At 39.9% G+C, this 19,776-nt stretch overlaps 1 protein-coding gene across 2 annotated transcripts in view; it reads left to right on the top strand.

The window, feature by feature from the left end:
- PDE4B (phosphodiesterase 4B) overlaps window positions 1-14,050 on the top strand; it is a 41,321-nt gene extending 27,271 nt beyond the window's left edge. For both annotated transcript variants that reach the window (XM_045547817.1, XM_045547816.1), the window contains 8 exons: window positions 2,803-2,981; window positions 4,281-4,379; window positions 4,526-4,690; window positions 6,551-6,650; window positions 7,628-7,782; window positions 7,878-8,000; window positions 8,718-8,900; window positions 11,748-14,050. In XM_045547817.1, coding sequence (XP_045403773.1) covers window positions 2,803-2,981; window positions 4,281-4,379; window positions 4,526-4,690; window positions 6,551-6,650; window positions 7,628-7,782; window positions 7,878-8,000; window positions 8,718-8,900; window positions 11,748-12,113 — 1,370 coding nt within the window. In that variant the 3' untranslated portion in view covers window positions 12,114-14,050. The remainder of the gene's footprint in view (window positions 1-2,802; window positions 2,982-4,280; window positions 4,380-4,525; window positions 4,691-6,550; window positions 6,651-7,627; window positions 7,783-7,877; window positions 8,001-8,717; window positions 8,901-11,747) is intronic.
- Window positions 14,051-19,776: the final 5,726 nt, after the last annotated feature.

The raw sequence follows: 19,776 nt of genomic DNA, 5'->3' as shown, positions 1-19,776 counted from the left end.
TCCAGTAATACAATAGGCTCCTGTAAGAACGTGACAACCATCTCAGTGAACACAAAATGAGAAGACCTTAGCAATTTAAGTTAAACCTAATGAGCACTATCTTGGTAAGAGCCACTGAACGTTAGAATGTGTCATCCATGGGGGAGGGAAATCCCTTAATCGAGAGATCTGTGAACTTGTGTTCATCCCATCTAAACAGATAGTGTCCTGGTGGGCAGCAGTAGACCCTTTACCAGTCCAGATACTTGCTGATACTGTCCTATAGTGGGCTTCAGGTTACTGATACAAGGGGAAATAGAAGTATCTGGCTTCAGGGGAAATAAAGCAGGACCTAGGTGGAGGGTGCATAAAAAAAACAAGATTTGAAGATTTATATTTATAGTTTAGTTAATATTTTCACAGACCCCCTACTTACCATCTCAAAGGCTAGAGCTTAGAATTTTCAAGATTCAAGGAAAAGAGCTTAGGAATTTTGCCTGATTGAATGTATGATCTCGCGAGAAAAGCACTTCCAATTATTCCATTAACATAGCTTGTATGAGACCATTTTTTGTATCCATTTTTTGCTTGTCTTAGACTGGCCAACTGTTTCCCCATTGTATTCTGACCATTCTGTAAATGTAAATTCACTGAGTGTTTATCATGATTTGTTGAGTCTGTGTTTCAGGTTATTTCCACACTGAGCTGGCTAAGCATTTAACAGAGGAAATTCAGAATAGGGAAACCTATCAGTTGTTCCAATGCCTGCACAGGGAAACACCCATTAATGTCAAACTGACACTCTTTGTGAATAATGGTCTTTCTTCTTTATTGCAGTGTTCCAGACACAGTAGTGGTTCAGCTCAATTACTCACTGTTGCAGGGAATCTTTAATTAAACCAAGGTGAAAAGCTGCTAGTCCCACTAGAAACGGTTATATATGCAGTGGCACAGGAAAATCTAACAGCCTGTTTAACCAGAGGTGAAGAAAGGTAGTCTGGAAAGGCAGGGGCCACTGTGGCCTTTCATTTTAGCAAAAAAGTAGTAATTATTAGGAATGAAGTGGCAAGGAGAAAAGTAATTTCAAAAATAATATAATATACAGTTTTTATGCCAGAGATTGCACGGCAGGAAAGAGGTTTTTAACAGGAACCTCAAGGCCTGGGTTCCATGCTATTAAATCACTGTGTCTGGAACAAAGTTATTGCAAAATAAATATCTGTTAAATAAATTGCCCTTTGAGCTCGGGCAAGTTGCTGACTTCATGTGAAAAATGAGAGTGTGGGATTGTTACTGGTTCCCAAGCCTGGCTCTGATCATCCAAGTTACTCGGGAGTCTTTTAAAAAATACTGATTCAGTAGGGCTGAGTGGGGCTCAGAAATCTGTATTTTTCAAAAGTTTCCTGGGTGCTTCTGATCCTGGACTAGGTTGGAAACCCCTAAACTAATTGAGATGACCACTAAAATTCCTCCCTGAGCAAAAGTCATAGGCTTGTGATTCTAGGAGCTTGTGGGTACCTGTAGACGGTGCTGGATGCTAGGGATCAAGATTCCCTTGGTCTGGCCCTGCAGACAGGTGGCAATGAGTGCATGATGTTTGCGCTGTCTCTCGCTGTGCTTGCTTTGTTTGATGGAGTGTCCACAGGGGCCTGTGAGTGGGCAAAGGTCTCAGGGGAAAACATGTGACTGTGCTATCATCTGCAAGAATCTGAAAGCAAATAGTCTAGATCACAGCATGCCATCTGGGAGCATGTCATTTTCAAATGGAGAAGTTGTCTTTCTACTAATTTTCACTGTAACAAGCAGAGATAAATGTCGGGCACTTTTGAAAGCTGCATTAACTCTTTCAGCCACAGGGTGTCATTTAGCTCAGTGAAGTAGTGGTTAAGCAATTTGATATATTATTGCCTTGGTGCACTCACAGGCAATCCCCATGGCCTGAAAGAGTTAATGCATTTTTCAGAAGTACTCAGGATACATCCCCCTGCGAAGTGAAATAGAATATTTGATTGCTGATATTTTAATAGCATAACATAAAGGGAAGAGCTTCTACAAGCAGGTAGACACTTTTTTTTCACTAATCCTAGCTCTGCAGTTACCTTATTATAATTTTTTAAAATATTAAATGAAATATAAATATTTAATAATCATAAATACATTAATAAGTGTTATGCCTATTATACATGAGAGGCCTTGTTATCATTTATTAGTAGAATTAATAGCTAGAAGGCATGAAATAAAACTGAAATTATGGTCTTCCTCTAAACCTTACATGGTAATAAAGCAAGGCTTTAAAGTAATTATTTGAAAATCATGAATCACTTATTCTTCTAATATATATACTCATTTAAATTGAACCTTGCTCAAGTCATATGGATTTTTAAAATTGAAAATAAAATGAACAGACCACGAAGCCTGTTTTTATTAACTTGGGTTTGACTGATGAGCCTTTTTTATTACACAAGCATAAAAGTTACTCACTTTAATAAAAAAGTACATATAAATATTGATGCCCCACCTTGAAAATATATAAGTGTAATTCTCCTAAATTATACTGGAAACAGAAGATGTGGGCTTGAGCCCTATCTACCACTTCTTGGACAATTTCATTCCCTCCTCTAGACCTCGGTTTGCTTAGCAATAATATGGAGCAAAAAATCGTCATATTTCCCTGAATACTTCACAGGATTGTCCTGGAGGTCCAGTGGGATAGTGCTATGGGAGTCCTTTATAAGGTTCAAAGCCATTGTAGATGGTTAGAGTTGTTTTAAATATTCTCATTGGCACAGAAGTGCTTCAAACACATTCCTTTGTCTGTTGCAGACAAGCAGAATGATGTGGAGATCCCATCTCCTACCCAGAAAGACAGGGAGAAAAAGAAGAAGCAGCAGCTCATGACCCAGATAAGCGGAGTGAAAAAGCTGATGCATAGTTCAAGCTTAAACAACACAAGCATCTCACGCTTTGGAGTCAACACAGAAAATGAAGATCACCTGGCCAAGGTGTGTATGAGCTGGGTTTGTGTGAATGTAGCTCACTGCTTTACAATAGACAGATGTCCATATACCTTTTAGAAAATAGTGGGGATCACTTTTGCTTTATCATTAAATTTTATGATAAGGAAGCTAATGTAAGCCTCTTTTTCCATTGCTGGGGCACCTGATTGAAGATCCTTTTTTCATGCCATACCAAAGAACCATTTTTTTTGGGGGGGGGGGCCTGAGTTGGGTTTGTTAATGGACAGTATCTCATGAATAGAGAATCCTTCTGAAAGGACACTGGAAAAATTCAAGGGAATGCCAGTAGGCAGGTCTAAATTTATCCCAGAGGACATTTGGGGGACTGTATGCCAAGGACCAATGGGAAAGTCTGCACTGATTGTCAGGACTGGAGAAGAAATAAAGAGAAATTGACAACACTGACTTTCAAGCCCAAACTCCAGTAATGGAGGAAGACATAGAAAGAATTTATACTTCCTCTAGGAGGCTGCACAAAGTGACTGCTGAGGTCCTTTCAGCCTTGTGAGAATATGAAATGAGTTTACTGTGGGCAGTAAAGCTTCTGAAAGGCCTCACTGAATGCTGGCAGTGAGGCTTTCTGAAAGCTGTCATTAGAGTAAGGTTGATTAAACATTAGGCCAAGTCTCTGGGGAAGAGTCTGGATCTCTTACTCTGGGCAGTTGTTAGGAATGGAATAAATTACTCCTTAAATCAGATAATCTTAGAATAATCTCACAACACAAGCATGAATGATGTTTTTTTCAGGTCCATCTGTGGCCCAGGAGCCTAAGATACTGGCATTCATCACGACCTTTTACATTAAATTGGGTTGACTTATGCACATTCTGGCAGCTGCGTCTTTCTAACCTGGCCCTCGATGATGATAACCAAAGAGCAGAAGAGTTTCCCTGAGACTGTTTTCTAGCAATTACTAATGGGCCAGTGGGCAGCAAGGGGAGAGGCAGGGAAATGGGGCTAGAGCGATCTCTATTCACATGAAGCTACCTTTGAAAGCAACATTTGTTGAAGACCGATACGTGGCAGCTATAGGTCAAAAACTGAATTTAGAAATACATACACATTCTCCTTTTTCTGGAAAAAAAAAAAAAAAACTTACAGCTATCACAAAGAGCCCACCCAACCTACTAGGCCATTTCATTTTCAGATTTTCATGCAACTAGAGCACTCTTAAATAGGCACTCTAAAGACCCAAGCAGCCAGCATCCAAAACAGAAATTAAAAGAATGAGGCATGCTAACAAAACTGTCCTTATTCCTAAATTCCTCTAATTTTTGATTACAGGAGCTAGAAGACCTGAACAAATGGGGCCTTAACATCTTCAATGTGGCGGGATATTCACACAATCGGCCCCTAACATGCATCATGTATGCTATATTCCAGGTGAGTAAACAGCAGTGAATGTTGGCTTTCCATTTGGATGGCTCTTGGTGATTTTTTTTTTTCCATCCCATTTCACTTTTCTGATTTAACCTGCCTCCATTTTTGGACATCCACTTACTTATGTTCTAATCAATTTTACCACATAGGAAAGAGACCTCCTGAAGACATTCAAAATCTCATCTGACACCTTTGTAACCTACATGATGACGTTAGAAGACCATTACCATTCTGACGTGGCCTATCATAACAGCCTCCACGCTGCTGACGTGGCCCAGTCAACCCACGTGCTTCTTTCTACACCAGCATTAGATGTGAGTAGCTTTGATCTGTTTTGCATACCTGCCGATCCTCTTTTAAAAGTACCATACAATATGCAATATATTTACAAGAACAGTGTAATTGGGTGCATGCTTCAACTGATTCTTTATTATGTATAGCATCTATCTCTTGGGTTATTTATAAAAATGGATGACATTTCTACTTGCTTTGCTTTCTAATATCAGAGTAACCTTCCCTTTATATCTCTTACAACTGAAAATTATGTAATTATCAAGCAATTAACAGGATCATCAGGGCAGGGATCATGCCTGTGTTCAATGTATTCCTAGTAAGGAATACAATATATCTCAAAGTATCTTGTTCAGTATCTGATATATTGTATACCCTCAGTGTGCATGTACTGATCTGAACTGCTCAACACCACCCCAGGCACTGTGGGGGATATCACAGAAATAGAATATAAAATGCTGTATATAGTTCCTATGAGGAATAAGTATCCATAGGCATATTTTCCTAAGAATTCATCAGACTGATTCTATGGGTTAAGGAAAAAGTAACTGAAAATCTAGAGCAGAGGAATTAATAATGCTGAAGCAAGGAGGAACAGTGTTCCATCTTGCCAGACAAGATCTGAGGAGGTGTCTGTGACTCCTTCCCTCACAGATTGATGTGTTTGTTTATACCAGTATAATCAGCAATGTTTACCGCAGGCCAGGCTGCTACTTGACTGATGGAAATGGTGGTCAGGTAATTCCAAAACATGCTGACCCACTGCAGGAAGGAACTGGCCAAACCCTATCCAGCCCCTTCTCTGCAGATCAGTTTGGGAGGTGAAGAAAGATTAAACTAACCACAGCTCTACTGCTTGGGTTCCAAATTTTCTAAGAAAAGAAATCCAAGAGGACTTGGGAAAAAAAGATAGAGCTAAGAGTATCTGATCCTCCTGAAGGAAAGAAACTGCTGTTTTTATGGTCTGTATAAGTATCAGAGTGCGGCAACACTATTTATCATTATTATTGATAGTACACCCACTGTGTAGCCAGAAATTGGCCATGAATGCCACAAACTTTTAGAGAAGGGAGAGTTCAATGTATCTTGGAGTAATGAGATGGGTCTTTATGGAAGAGATGGAAACTGAGCTGGCATTTGAAGGACCAGAAGATTTAAGTAGTCACAGAGGATAAGGAAAGACATTTCGGTCCTAGAATCAGCAGCAATCTATACTTAATAAATACTAGGTTTAAATCATCGTACATGGGCAGGGGCAGAGAAGCCTTCTTGACATGGCATTAAGGAGTTGAGAAGTGGGACATTAGGTTTCAGTTCTTAGGAATGTTCTCAAAGCTTGCCCATAGTAAACATTTGGTGGATATGTATTGAATGAATGAATGTATAAAGCTTGTGACCACACTATAAATTTAGCTTTGGGAAATAATTTATTGCTTATCTTATGAATGTGGCATTTGGTCAGTTTTCTCTGAGTTACTCAGCCTGAAAGCATATGAAGGTTGTTCTATCTCAGAGCAGAGCCAGTCTGATTTGCTTCTTTAATTTTGATGTGCTTATGTTACATAAGCACCATGCTGCCATCCCACTGATCCAAGAAACAAACATTGGGTGTTTACACACACCACGAGCATTGTGCTAATGCTTTCCCAAGCCCCAGCCTGCAGGCTTGATATAGGAATGAGGTCCAGCCATCATCCTTTTCTCATCAGAGACCTTATAATGATGGACAGAATCTACAATTAATTAAATTAGTGTATTGAGATGTTATATAAATCAATAGTCTCTCTCCCAACAAGAATAAAATGGGATACTTTAAAATGAAACTGAACAGGCAGGATAGGCAAATTGGATATGGAGTTAAACGTGCTCCTGTTGCCCCACAGGCTGTCTTCACGGACTTGGAAATCCTGGCGGCCATTTTTGCAGCTGCCATCCATGACGTTGATCATCCTGGAGTCTCCAATCAGTTTCTCATCAACACAAGTGAGTTCACCACTAGAACAGTCATGCGAGATAATCGTATGATTCACTGCTTAATTTTTTTCCTCCTAATGTTTTCATTATGGATAATAACAAGGGTAATAATGAGGTAATCCTTCCATTTCTCTCAAACTGGTCAGGCCTTTCCTGGATACTGTGTCCAATCTGGCAACACAATGTTTGAGCTGCGTAGAGAACTTGGAGAGGGTCAGAGGGAAGCCATAAAAAGTATTCAAAGTTTGGAAAATATAATATGTAAGGAAAGAATAATAGATGTGGGATTATCCAGTAAGGACAAGGAAAGACTTAGGGATCTTGTGATAATGATTTTCAGTGTTAGAGCACAGAGCATGGTGACCCACAACAGTCCCTCTCTGCTGGGAAACAGCCACAAATGTTGGACCTGAGCATGAGAACCTCCAAACAGAAATGAGAGTCCATAAAAAGCACTGGAATGGGATTCCACAATTTAGAAAGAAGAGTCATGAAAAGTTGCACACACTCTCTTCCAGCTGCATAGGTTTGATTATGGATGGAGAGTAGCCGAGTTAGGTGACCTCAGTGGCTGTCAGGGTGGTCCAGCCTTAGGATCTCAAGCCATGCTCACAGCTTTTGTCATGATCAAAATGTTTGATTTACATGCTAATGAAAGTTCATTCATTCTCTCAATTAATGCACTATCTCTAAGTGCTAAAAAATCTAAGTATTTTTTTTCTGAGAATATTGATTATCCTGTTGTGGTCATGATTAATATCAAGTGTTGATGGTTTTATAGAAATGTGATGTGAGCTACTTGCTATAAAGGAGTCTTTTTCATCAGTCCTTGTTCTTTATCATCAGACTATATGAATGATCTAAGTTTGCGGTATACCATTTTTTTTTTAACCTCTAGGGAACTAGATCTGATTTCACACTGAGATAATGCCAATGTTTGAATCATATCCCTTTGTATTAAGTCATCATTTTGTCTTGTTTATTAGATTCAGAACTTGCTTTGATGTATAATGATGAATCCGTGCTGGAAAACCATCACCTTGCCGTGGGTTTCAAACTGCTGCAAGAAGAACATTGTGACATCTTTTCGAATCTTACCAAGAAGCAGCGTCAGACGCTCAGGAAGATGGTTATTGACATGGTAAGACCTCAGCCTCCCTACATTCCTCACTTCCATTGTCTGTTCTCTCTGATGGATGGAATTTCTTAAGAGTTTTCATTTTCCTTTTACCCAAGGTGTTAGCAACTGATATGTCGAAACATATGAGCCTGTTGGCAGACCTGAAGACAATGGTAGAAACCAAGAAAGTTACAAGTTCAGGCGTTCTTCTCCTGGACAACTATACTGATCGTATTCAGGTATTTGATGACAGCCTTTGCTTTAAAACAAAGCCAAACCAAACTAAAGCAAACAACAATTAGAAAAGGAAAATAAACATAAATTCAGTTAATTGTATATCCTAGGCTACTACTACAGATTTAGGCTTATTTTAAGAACAAGCTAAAGAAAATGGACTTCCAAGTTTATCTTCTAATTTATGAGGAAAAACATAGTCCTACTTATTGGAATGCTTAGTTCTAAAAATAAATTGCAAAATCTATTTGTAATAGGGCATACGTGACTGTTGGTCCCAAAAACTCGTGTTTGGATTTAAACTCCATTGACTTGAAATTTGTTCGGTCTGTTTTGGATATACAAATTGCCATCAGCTGGTTTCTTCTTTCCACAAGCGGAAAATATGAAGTTGTCTACTTTGAATAATTCTTTGCATTCTTTCCAAACTGAGGAAAGGAAACGATAGCAACATCTGACCTCTAATGTCCCTTCCAGTTTTTAACTTCAATGACTGTCAGTCTAAGAAGACACACATTTTCCCGTTTGGGACTCTATAATGGTAAATAACCAACCCTGGCCAGCACCATTATAATACTGCTTTTTTTGGTGCATGCATCATAATTATAATGCAACTAAAATGTTCTCGGGTTTGGTACCGAGTGTACTAGGGATGAGATGTTAGATGTTCTGGCAGTATTTACATCTAATTTTATGGGATTTCCAAAACTTGACAATTTCAGGTCCTTCGCAACATGGTACACTGTGCAGACCTGAGCAACCCCACCAAGTCCTTGGAATTGTATCGGCAATGGACAGACCGCATCATGGAGGAATTTTTCCAGCAGGGAGACAAAGAGCGGGAGAGGGGAATGGAAATTAGCCCAATGTGTGATAAACACACAGCTTCTGTGGAAAAATCCCAGGTATTTAATATGAAATTTTCAAAGTTTTTGTGAGCTCTGATAATTGTAGAACTTGGAGGGGGAGTGTTCTATCTAGTTCCTTTCTTTTATCAGAATATACATATGAAATGATAAGGAAGCAACTATGCATTTAGCCCCATTATACTCATGACTCATTTGACTTTTCCTCTACGCTCAATTTCATGGGTGGGGACAAAGCAGTCATCGGAAACCAATCAAACTTTGGACTGTGTATCCCCAAATTGTTCGGATAGTTGCCTAGGACCTTAGCAAATCCAGCTGATTGATGGAATGCCGCCGTCTCCCCCATCCCACCTCTCCAGGTTTCTCCTAGCTCTGTCTTCATCCAGGAGCTCTGCTCCTCATCTTTGTTTCCCGCCCCCTGCTTTTGCTCTCTCTCTATAATTTCCCACTGTCACCATCACCAGACACAGTCTCTTTTACCCCATAGTCAAAGCCCTGTCCAGCACCCCTTCCAAGGTTGTTTCCATGCCTTGAAGAATATGCTGACATTTTCTGGCTGGCCCATAGCTACACATTCTATGTGTGCTAAGGACAGGGGACAATACTTTGGAGGCAGGAGGGGGTGCAGAAATGTCCCAGATGCCAATAGTTATAGAATATGTAGCACTAGAAAGTATCAGTATCCCCACAGAGGCTTCAGGGCTCGTGGAAATGCCATTTCTTTCAGGATAACAAATGGACTGGGCCAGGTGGCTGTGAGTGAGAATGGTTTCATAGACTGTCCCAAGTCTTTATTATAAAAACCTTTGGAGTGTTTTTGTTCCTGTCTATCCTCTTTGCCCCACTCCCCGCAAACCTCAAATTTGCATATACTTGTAATGTTAATGTACAGTTCTTTTGCAATTATTATTTTGTTGCTTCTTAGAGAAACCCAACTAAATGAGTTTAAAATCAATGAAAGTGCTGAAGTCTAATATGGTATGAAAACGTACGATAGCATTAATCAGGGCCAATTCAAATACCTCAAAGCCTTAACTGGAACAATAAATAAATAAATTAAGAGAAGTAGTACCCTTTTATTAGTAGCAGTGATGTTTTCTATTTATGTGATGTGCTGTGTTATTTTCCATACATTATCCCCTAAACAGCCTTGTGAGATGGCTAAAGCAGGCGTTTCCCCAACATGTCAGGTGCAGAGCTGTCCCCTTGGTCCAGTTCAGCAGTTCCCTCCACCCAAAGCTCTTTTCTCTCTACCCCATGGACAGTTCTCCTTGTTGCCATGACATCCTCATGCACTCTGGTGTTTCCCACAGATGGGCTCTGTTGAACATTGTCTGATTAGTCTGGCAATAAAGCTCTCTCTGGACTGGGTGCGCTTACGATCATGGAGCTCTCTCATCCCATGACCTAGGAAATAAACAACTAGCAGCAACCTTTCAAAAAAGTCCTAAACATTTCTTAGCAGAAGCAAAACAAATGAAAAAAGGAAATGACTGCACTGTGTTCAACGTATTCAATTTTCTCCATAGCCTTGAGCTTGTTATTTTGGGTCCCTGGAAAACACCTTGAAAATAGTCTCTAAAATCCATGAAACACACATAAAGAAGTAAATGAGAGGAAAAAGGAGTGGGTGGAAGCAAGAGAACTATCTGAATCATCCACAGTCAAGTTCTTATAACCAGTGCAGATCAGAGATGCTCTGACTTTGGTGTGAAATCTTGGTTGTTCAGGCTAGGAAAGCACCAGAAAGAAGAATATGTGTGTATAAATATATGAATGAAAGAGTCACATACAACCGAGGTTCTTCTATATAGTACTATATATAGTACAACTTCAATGTATTACATGACTGGCCGAACACCAGAATGTTAACAAAGTAAAGTTCCCAGTAGTGTGGAAAGACACCTAGGTAATGTCCCATGGCCCTTGCCCATTGTCCCCTGCATCCCAGCCCAGCACCTCTCTGGCTCCCCAGCCCATGGCAGGGGAATTCCATTCCCTCATTCAGCTAGTGCCTATTCTCTGTCTCTACCTGCCCCCACCCCCAGTGTTTCCTGTTTGTCTGACAATGTGGGGGTCAGCATGAGGCCACCTAGCTAGCTCATGCAGGATGCAAAGCTCCAGGGTAAACCATAACAGAGCCACAAGCCTGGTATTTATTCACAGGAACACCAGCAAAAGGAACTGCTTAATTGTTTTTATTTTCCCTTCTTTCTCCTGATGGAAATGATTATGTGCCCTATGGATCCCAAACAATGGCAGACGTGTCCGCAGAGGGGATAGGTGTTTGTTTCGAGGCTTGAAGTATTTTCCAGTGTTTTATCAAATGCCTCTAGGAGCCAAAAGCATCCCACCAAACTTGAGAGATTCCAGAGTAGTCACAGGCCAGCTCCCCATCATTTTGAAGCAGCGGCATATTTTAAAGTTATCAGGGAAAAAATACTGAGTCAGAACACATTAGACCTGGGGCTTCCTTCTTCAGAGAATGACTCACAGAATCCAAGTAGTGACAAAGTCATTCCCAGCCGGGATTACATCCAGACTTCTTATCTGGCACACGTAAAAGGAAAAACAGTTTGTTGTAGTGAGATGAACACAGCTTTGGAGTCACTTATTAGTAGGTGACCTGTGACAAGATATTTAATCTCAATGAGTCTTAGTTTCCTCCTTTGTAAATAGGAAATTTGCAGGATTCAGAGAGACAGCACACCTATTGCATCCAGGGCAGGGCCAACCATATCACGAATGCTCAAATCATGGAATCCATTGCCAGTGATCTCTCTGGGATGGTTTTTGCTCTTTCTTTGCGTGGAAACCAGGACAGCTTGTTTGGTTTTCAAAGGCCCATCACAATAACAGATGTGCAATCTTATTTCTCTCCAGGTTGGTTTCATTGACTACATCGTCCATCCACTGTGGGAGACCTGGGCAGATCTGGTACAGCCCGATGCTCAGGACATTTTGGATACGTTGGAAGATAACAGGAACTGGTATCAGAGCATGATACCCCAGAGTCCCTCCCCACCACTGGACGAGCAGAACAGGGACTGCCAGGGTCTTATGGAGAAGTTTCAATTTGAACTGACCCTCGAAGAGGAGGATTCGGAAGGACCTGAGAAGGAGGGAGAGGGCCACAGCTATTTCAGCAGCACAAAGACACTTTGCGTGATCGATCCAGAAAATAGGGATTCCCTGGGAGAGACTGACATAGACATTGCGACAGAAGACAAGTCCCTGGTCGACACATAATTGCCCTCTCTGTGTGAAGACGAACATTTCACCCTTGATGAGCATGCCAGCTGTGTGGTAGGGCCAGCCCACCATGGGGGCCGAGGCCTGCACAGGACAAGAGCCACCTGGCCTTTCCAGTTACTTGAGTTTGGAGCCAGAATACAAGACCATGAAGCAAATAGCAGCTCAGGAAATCTCACGGTTGACTTGCCTTGCTGGCAAGTGTGGCGGAGGGCTGAAGCTTCACGTGTTACTAGAGGCCGGTTCTGATCACGACAAAATGGCTTGAAAATGGAAGACACAAAACTGAGAGATCATTCTGCACTAAGTTTTGGGCACCTGTCCCCACAAGTGACTGAACTGACTGACTAATAACTTCATTTATGAATCTGCTCACCTGCCCCTTGTCTGCCAACCTGTGTGCCTTTTTTGTAAAACATTTTCATGTCTTTAAAATGCTTGTTGAATACGTAGAGTTTAGTATCCACTTCTACACAGATAAGCGTTCAAAGTTGACATAACTTTTTTGACTCTTTCTGGGAAAAAAAAAAGGAAAGAAAACCGTCTTCCTTCTTTCTTGGGCAATAGCTTTCACTTTACTACAGTTACTTTGGCAAACAGAAAGGATACACTTCTAACCACATTCTACTTCCTTCCCTTTTTGTCCAATCCAACTCCACAGTTCTTATAACTTATCTCTGTTTGCCTGCTCCAAACAGTATTTTTTCTCCTCCAGAGTTTCACTCTTTTGCTGCAAACAGAATGAAGTTGAACAAACACGGGAGTAGGAAGGAGTAGTTGTGTTATTCACCATAAGCGTCTGCGTAGAAATCAGCTTACTAAGGCGGTGTACCCTGCCGTGTCCTGGACCCTTCTGCCCCCAGTCGCATGGTCCCACCCTGTTCTCCCCCCTCTCTCCACCCGATCACATACGCTGTTTTCAATTTAATGCTGCCGTCTTTCTCTTGCACTGCCTTCTGCGTTAACACCTCCATTCCTGTTTATAACCGTGTATTTATTACTCAATGTATATAATGTAATGTTTTGTAAGTTATTAATTTATATATCTAACATTGCCTGCCAATGGTGGTGTTAAATTTGTGTAGAAAACTCTGCCTAAGAGTTGCAACTTTTCCTTGTAACGTTTTGTATTGTGTATTATGTAACCCTAACATGGCTTTAGAGAGACATATGGCCCCCTTGGCAATGAGGACAGGGGTGGGCTTCTGTTCAGAGGGTCTGCTCTTCCCCGGTCTGAGTTGCTAATACTGCACAACCCCTTTAAGAACCGGTTTTGGAAACAGGATTCTCACATTAGATACTAAATGGTTTATACTGAGCTTTTACTTTTGTATAGTTTGATAGGGGCAGGGGGCACCGGGATGTAGTTTTTACCCACGTTCTATCCAAATCTGTGTTCGCATGAGTTGGGTTATAACTGGGTTCTACCATAATTGTGGCTTTGGTTTAAAAAGCAACACTACATTTGCTCACAGATGATTCTTCTGAGTGTTCCCAAACTACTGACTTTGAAGAGCTAGCCTCCTGCCTGTCATTAAGCAGGAATGTCATGTTCCAATTCATTACAAAAGAAAACAATAAAACAATGTGAATTTTTATAATAAAATGTGAACTGATGTAGTAAATTATGCGAATGTGAAGCTTCTTCTGATAACACTTGTGAGGCCTCTTTCTGGTGTCAGTTTTCAGTTTGTAAAAAATGTTTCATGCTTTCAGTTCAGCATTGTGACTCAATAGTTAAAGAAAAATGGCACAAATGTGCATGACCAGTGGGTTTGTATGTCTATGAACACTGCATTGTGTCAGGTGGACATTTTATCATTTTCAAAAGTTTCTCACAATGTATGTTATAGTATTATTATTATATATTGTGTTCAAATGCATTCTTAAGAGACTTTTATATGAGGTGAATAAACAAGAGCATGAATAGATTAGACTGTAGGCCCAATTATTTCGTGGTTAGTTCTGACGTATTAAAAGCAGATCTTTCTCTTCTCTCCTACCATTCCCCACAGAGAAAGCCAACCACTTTATCCGGCCAGCATCACAGCTGAAGTTTCAAAATCTGTGTCCAAAAAGTCCCCTAGCTTGGAACGGTTCACTTTTTTCTTAGCAACCGTTCACCCAGCTCGATGGTGCAGGAAGGGGGTTGGTGAAGGAAAACAAACAAAACCACTTTGTTCATCTCAAACTGTTTCCTTCTACCTCTTTAAGAATTTGAAGAGTTTAATCTACTAGATAAATAAAGGGAATCCCCAACTTGGCTGGGTCCTCTAGAAAAATGAATCATAGATTATAGAACATTAGTGTCATGTTGTCAGGTCGTCCCATTGATTCATTTGACACGCAAAGAATCTGAGATCCAAAGAGTCATCTCAAACCGCAATCCACAGAACATGGGTAGACACTCATGGTCTTCTCAGTGATCCATGGAGTCTCTTGATGATCATATGGTTATGATTTTCTTTCTGGAAAGAACTGTTTAAATATCATAAGACAAATACTTAAATGCTTTGTCAAAATCTTAAAGTCAGCATATAAAAATATTTTATCTTGAGGGGTGTGGGGTGTGTGTGTGTGTGTGGTGGGGAAGGTTACAAACAAGAATCAGTGTGGACCATGATAATTTAACCACAGGGAAGTGGTCTCTGAACCCAGTATGAGGGTCTACTCTAAAAGAACTCCATTCAATAAGCTGAAATTACTGTATTTCTTTATAAAGACAAGTGAAGATGAGCTAACATTGCAGAACCAGCTTGCCTGCTGGCTGCAGAGCTAATGTTTCCAGCACTTTCCACCATCTCTGATTTCCGATTGCACCTCACTGTCTCTGAGCTTTTACAAATTGAGTGACAAAAGAGAATTGATTACAATACTCACAGGTGTGACTTTTATGATGCCTAGAGTTCTAAGCATGGGCAGGTCTGTTTTCCACTAAGAAGTGGTCCTTGCTGCAAATAAGAGTCATGAAAGAAAGAATAATTTTTTACAATGCTTGTATTCAGGCCCCATCCTCCTCTCAGATTTCTGATTGAATTTGTCATGAGTGGAACCCCTGGCATCAGATTTGTAAAATTTTCCCCAGGTAATTACAATGTGCAAATGGAGTAGAGGATCACTGCTCCAGAACAGAGAATGATGCTTATAGCTGAGGCATTCTTCACCCCAACTGTCTTCAGACATTCACTGTACACCCACCATGGCCAACATGTCATGTCCCATATAGCTATTTCCAATGGTAATTTTTGTTACAACCCAGTTTTATCTTTCTCACTGACTTCTAACCTAACTTCCAGGTAAGATGGGTCTGCACAGTTTCACTACTTTCCTACATGGAAATCTCAAGAAGAGCCAGGCCAGAAGTCAGGGGTCCAAGGCAACTGTAACATTTATGAGGGCAGAGACAAACCATGCCTAGCACTTTCTCCTGTTTCCACAACGCCTGCCATGGTACCTGACACAAAGTTGATGTTCAAAGATTTGTTGAATAAATTTGGATGTTGATGACAATAAAACTTCAGTTAACAGGAAGACAAGCAGAATGTACATTCTAGGCAATGTAACTCTCAGTTTCTCTCACTCAGTTGCAATGATCTTTCTTCAGATCTGTCTCCCCACTCAACACTGAACCGCTCCACGATAGCGCAATGTGTTTTGCTTGGTCTCTTTTTAAATCTTTGCACTTTTTGCCACCAAGCACTATGCTGGTCCTAAGCAAAAAGAGTGCCCCGTGATATTTGTTGAGCTAATGACCCAAGAAACAAGGTTGAAATCCCTTTTGTTGAAATTACTTGTAAAAAATATTCATACACTTGATTTTCTTGGGGAAAGCATGGTTTGACAAACTTGTGTCCCAGGCCTTTTCCTGAACGTTTCTAGCTGTGGGAATTTGGGCAAATCACTTACATTTTCTGAACCTAAATTTTCCAAAAACATGTTTGATTGAAAATATCTAGTGACAGGGAATTCAGCAATATCCTTCCAAAATAATGCAACTTGTTAGGTTTCTGAGATAAAATCAAATTTTACTCTTGGAGAGCACCTCCTCTGATTTGTGGTTTCCTCTGCAGCCAAATTATGCATATAATTCCTCCTCTAATTTCCTGTTCTAATAAGAAGCAGGAGCCAGACTTTCAGAGTTTTTGACTATGTGACCTTGGGAAAAATTATATGACCTATCTGAGCCCCAATTTCCTCAACTGTAAAATAGAGGCAATAGCAACAGTAACTGTGCATAAGATCATCACGAGGATTAAATGAATTAAAGTTGTAAAATATTTGAAAGAGTGTCTGGCATTTAACAATTTGTGCATTTGACAAATGTTAACTATACATAGCTAGAGGTAGCATGTTTTCTATACTGTAGCTTCTTCAACCATTTTTCATATAACTTACGTTCACCATTCTGGTCAATTTATTCTGGGCTTGCTCAAATAGACAGTGGTTCTCTTAGGATGAGTGTTCCAGAACCAAGCATCAGTCACAGTAGGGCACAGTGTGACTCTTGCCCTTCTTTGTTCTGGGCACTGCTCTGTAGCCCATGACTGTATTCATTTGGGGGGATGTCAGTGACTCGCCTGGATGATTCATAAGGTGCTTACGGGCAAAAAGAACCCTTCACACCTTTTCGTATGAACCACTGTTAAACCAAATCTCCATTTTGTACTTGTATAATTGAGTTTCTGAACTTTTGTACAGAATTTGTACTTTTATCTGAAAAACTACTAGAATGTAGGAAAGAGGATTTTCAATTTGAGCATCAGACTGATCTAGCACCACTTTTATGAACTTGGAGAAGATATTCAACTTGTTTGATCTTTAGTTCCTTTTCTGTAAAACTAAGGAATGTTACCCATATCAAAAAGTTATTTAGAAAGACTAAATGAAGAGTCTGGGACATTCCAAACATACAATAAATGAGAGTTATTAGTATTATTATTATTGATAATACCATGAGGTGGTGATTCAATGAGATAATATGTACATGAAAAATGTCTTCATATTATTAGTTTTAATCTATTAATTTTGGCCTAAGGAATCATTATGAATTCTGATTCTGAGGATTTGTTAACTGTGCCCCCCACCAATATTTGTAATCTACATTTTTTATAATAATGCATATTTTTATTTACACTTTAGCAAAAATGTTAACCAAGATAGGACAAAAAATGGATGTGTGTTAAGCTGCCAGAAGTCTTCCAGATCAGCATTGATCCATTAGTCAGTATTCCATGGGTAATGGCCCTGAGTGAATTATAAATTCACCCATGTACACCATCACCTAGGCCAATTTGGCCAAAAACATACCAGGAGAAATGTGGTCAAAGTCCTTTTGGAAATTCGGGCATACCATAGCCAAAGCATTTCCCTCCTTGGTGCATCTATTAACCCTTGCTAACTGAGAAAAGAGGCTATGATAGCATGACTTGTCCTCAGGGAACTAATGTTAGTTACTTCCCTCTCAAGTCGCCTAAAAACCATATGGTAACAATCTGTTTTAGAATTTTTCATACATTGATTTCATGCTTGACAATCTTAGTGCTGGACTCTATCTTTCTTTATGAAGAGTGGGATAATTGCCTATCACACACCCACAGATTTCTGCTCTTTTTTGTGTTCTCTCTGATTTCTCAAAGATCACCAAATATGCACCAAAAACACATTGGCAAGACCTTTCAATATTCTGGGAAATCATGTGCCTGGAAACACAAAACTACTTAAAGAATACAGATGTTCTCCTAACACCTCTTTGCTTTCCTTGGCAGGTAGTGCTTATGTACTCTTAAGTAACAGCTTATATCCTTTTAACTGAGGAAAATTGTCCTCTTCTACTAAATATACAGTTTCAGAAAGGATGCCCATGGAGCAGTGAAGGAAGATAGGGGAATCTATTTGCTAATTTAAATGGATGCTTTAGAACCTACCATTGATTAATTCATTGAACATGTATTGAGTCCTTAATATTTTTCAGGCACTGTTATAAAATGTTGTCCCTCCTCTTTATCTTTCAGAGTATATAGGAAAATAGATGTGCATTATAAAATGTGCTAAAGTATGACCACTGTCTGGGGGATGGACATGCTTGAAGCTCTGACTCAGGTAGGGCAAAGACAATATATGTAACCTAAACATTTGTACCCCCATAATATGCTGAAATAAAAAAATTAAAAAGTGCTAAAGTAGAGGTACACATAAAGAACACAAATGTGGGAGCACCTAACTCTTATGGGAGATAATTAAGGAGCATTTCTGATAGGAGAACAAGGTTGAGTCTCCAAGGATGAGTGGGAAGCAGTCAATAGACCAATGGGTTCGGAGAGGAAGGGCAGGAAGCCTATATTCTAGAAGGAAGGAAGAGCATGTGAAAAGAGTAGAGGATATGAAAGAGTATTTTTGAGGCTTATTCATACATTCACTTATTTCAAAAATATTTACTGAGTACATACTATGGACCAAGTACTCTCCTAGGCATTGGGGATACACAGATATAAAAATAGAGAAAAGTCCTACTCATTAAAGCTGCAGTTAGTGAGATAGATATTAATAACATTTTTTTAAAGTGAATGTGTTATTAGGAATCTATAGAAGCTCTCCAAAGGATGAACATATATGAGAGCAATTAAAAGAAATCACCTTGTCCAGTCTATAAGGAAAAGGGGAGAGAGAATTTTATGACTGTAAAAACAACTTGTACCAACATCTGTAGTAGGAGGGACCACAGCACCTGGGAGGAACTGAGAGAAGACTGGCTGGACTTGAGGTGGTGGAGTGGTCAGAAATGATGCTGGTGAGGAGGCACAGGGCAGACCCCACAGGACCTGGTGAGCCTTTATAAGAATTTTACTCTTGCTTCAACACAATGGGAATCCACCAAAAAGTTTAAATAGGGAAGTGATACAGTCAGACTTCCATTAGGACGATTCCAACAATTGTCCTAATTGCAGAGTGGGGACAAATCCTGAAGAACAATAAAGAATGTAAGGGATCAGTTAGGAGGCTCCTACAGTATTCCAGACAAGATGGGATGATATCTTAGACTAGAGTGGGGCTGAAAGATGGAAAGAAATAGATGGATATGCAGTTATTTAAGCATTGCATTTACAGATCTTAGTGATGGATTTTATCAGAGAAGAAAAAGACTCAAGAATAAATGCCATGCTGTTGCCTTTTGTGACTAGAAAGGTGATGAAGTCATTCTCTGGAAAAAGAACCACTAGGGAAGCACTAGTTGGCAGGGAAACATGACTCTGGTTTGGGGTGTGTTGACTTTTGTTTATCTTTGTGACATCCAAAGTATATGTGAAATAGACAGTTGAATATGACAGTCTGGAATTCAAAGAAGTCCAGGTAGGGAGTTATCATATAGATAGATCACAAATCATACATAAGGTACCTGAAGCCATGGGAGGTCCTATGGAAAGAGCATGTCATGAGATGAAATAGGGAGAATAAGATTAATCTTTGAGGTACTCTGGTGTTTCATGAGAGAATATAAAAGGATGGGCCTAAAAAGGAGATTGAGAAGGAGAAACTAAAGAGCTAGGGCATTTACCAAGAGAATCTGGTGTCTAAGAAGCTTAAAGGAAAGAGTGTTTTTAAGAAGAAAGTGGTCCACAATATCAAATCCTACTGAGAGATAAAGTTTAAAAAAATGAACATA

The sequence above is a fragment of the Lemur catta genome, chromosome 3 (genome assembly GCF_020740605.2).
Source record: "Lemur catta isolate mLemCat1 chromosome 3, mLemCat1.pri, whole genome shotgun sequence".
NCBI lineage: Eukaryota > Metazoa > Chordata > Mammalia > Primates > Lemuridae > Lemur > Lemur catta.
Note: the sequence above shows the minus strand (reverse complement) of the source record. Positions and strands in the feature narration are given on the sequence as shown.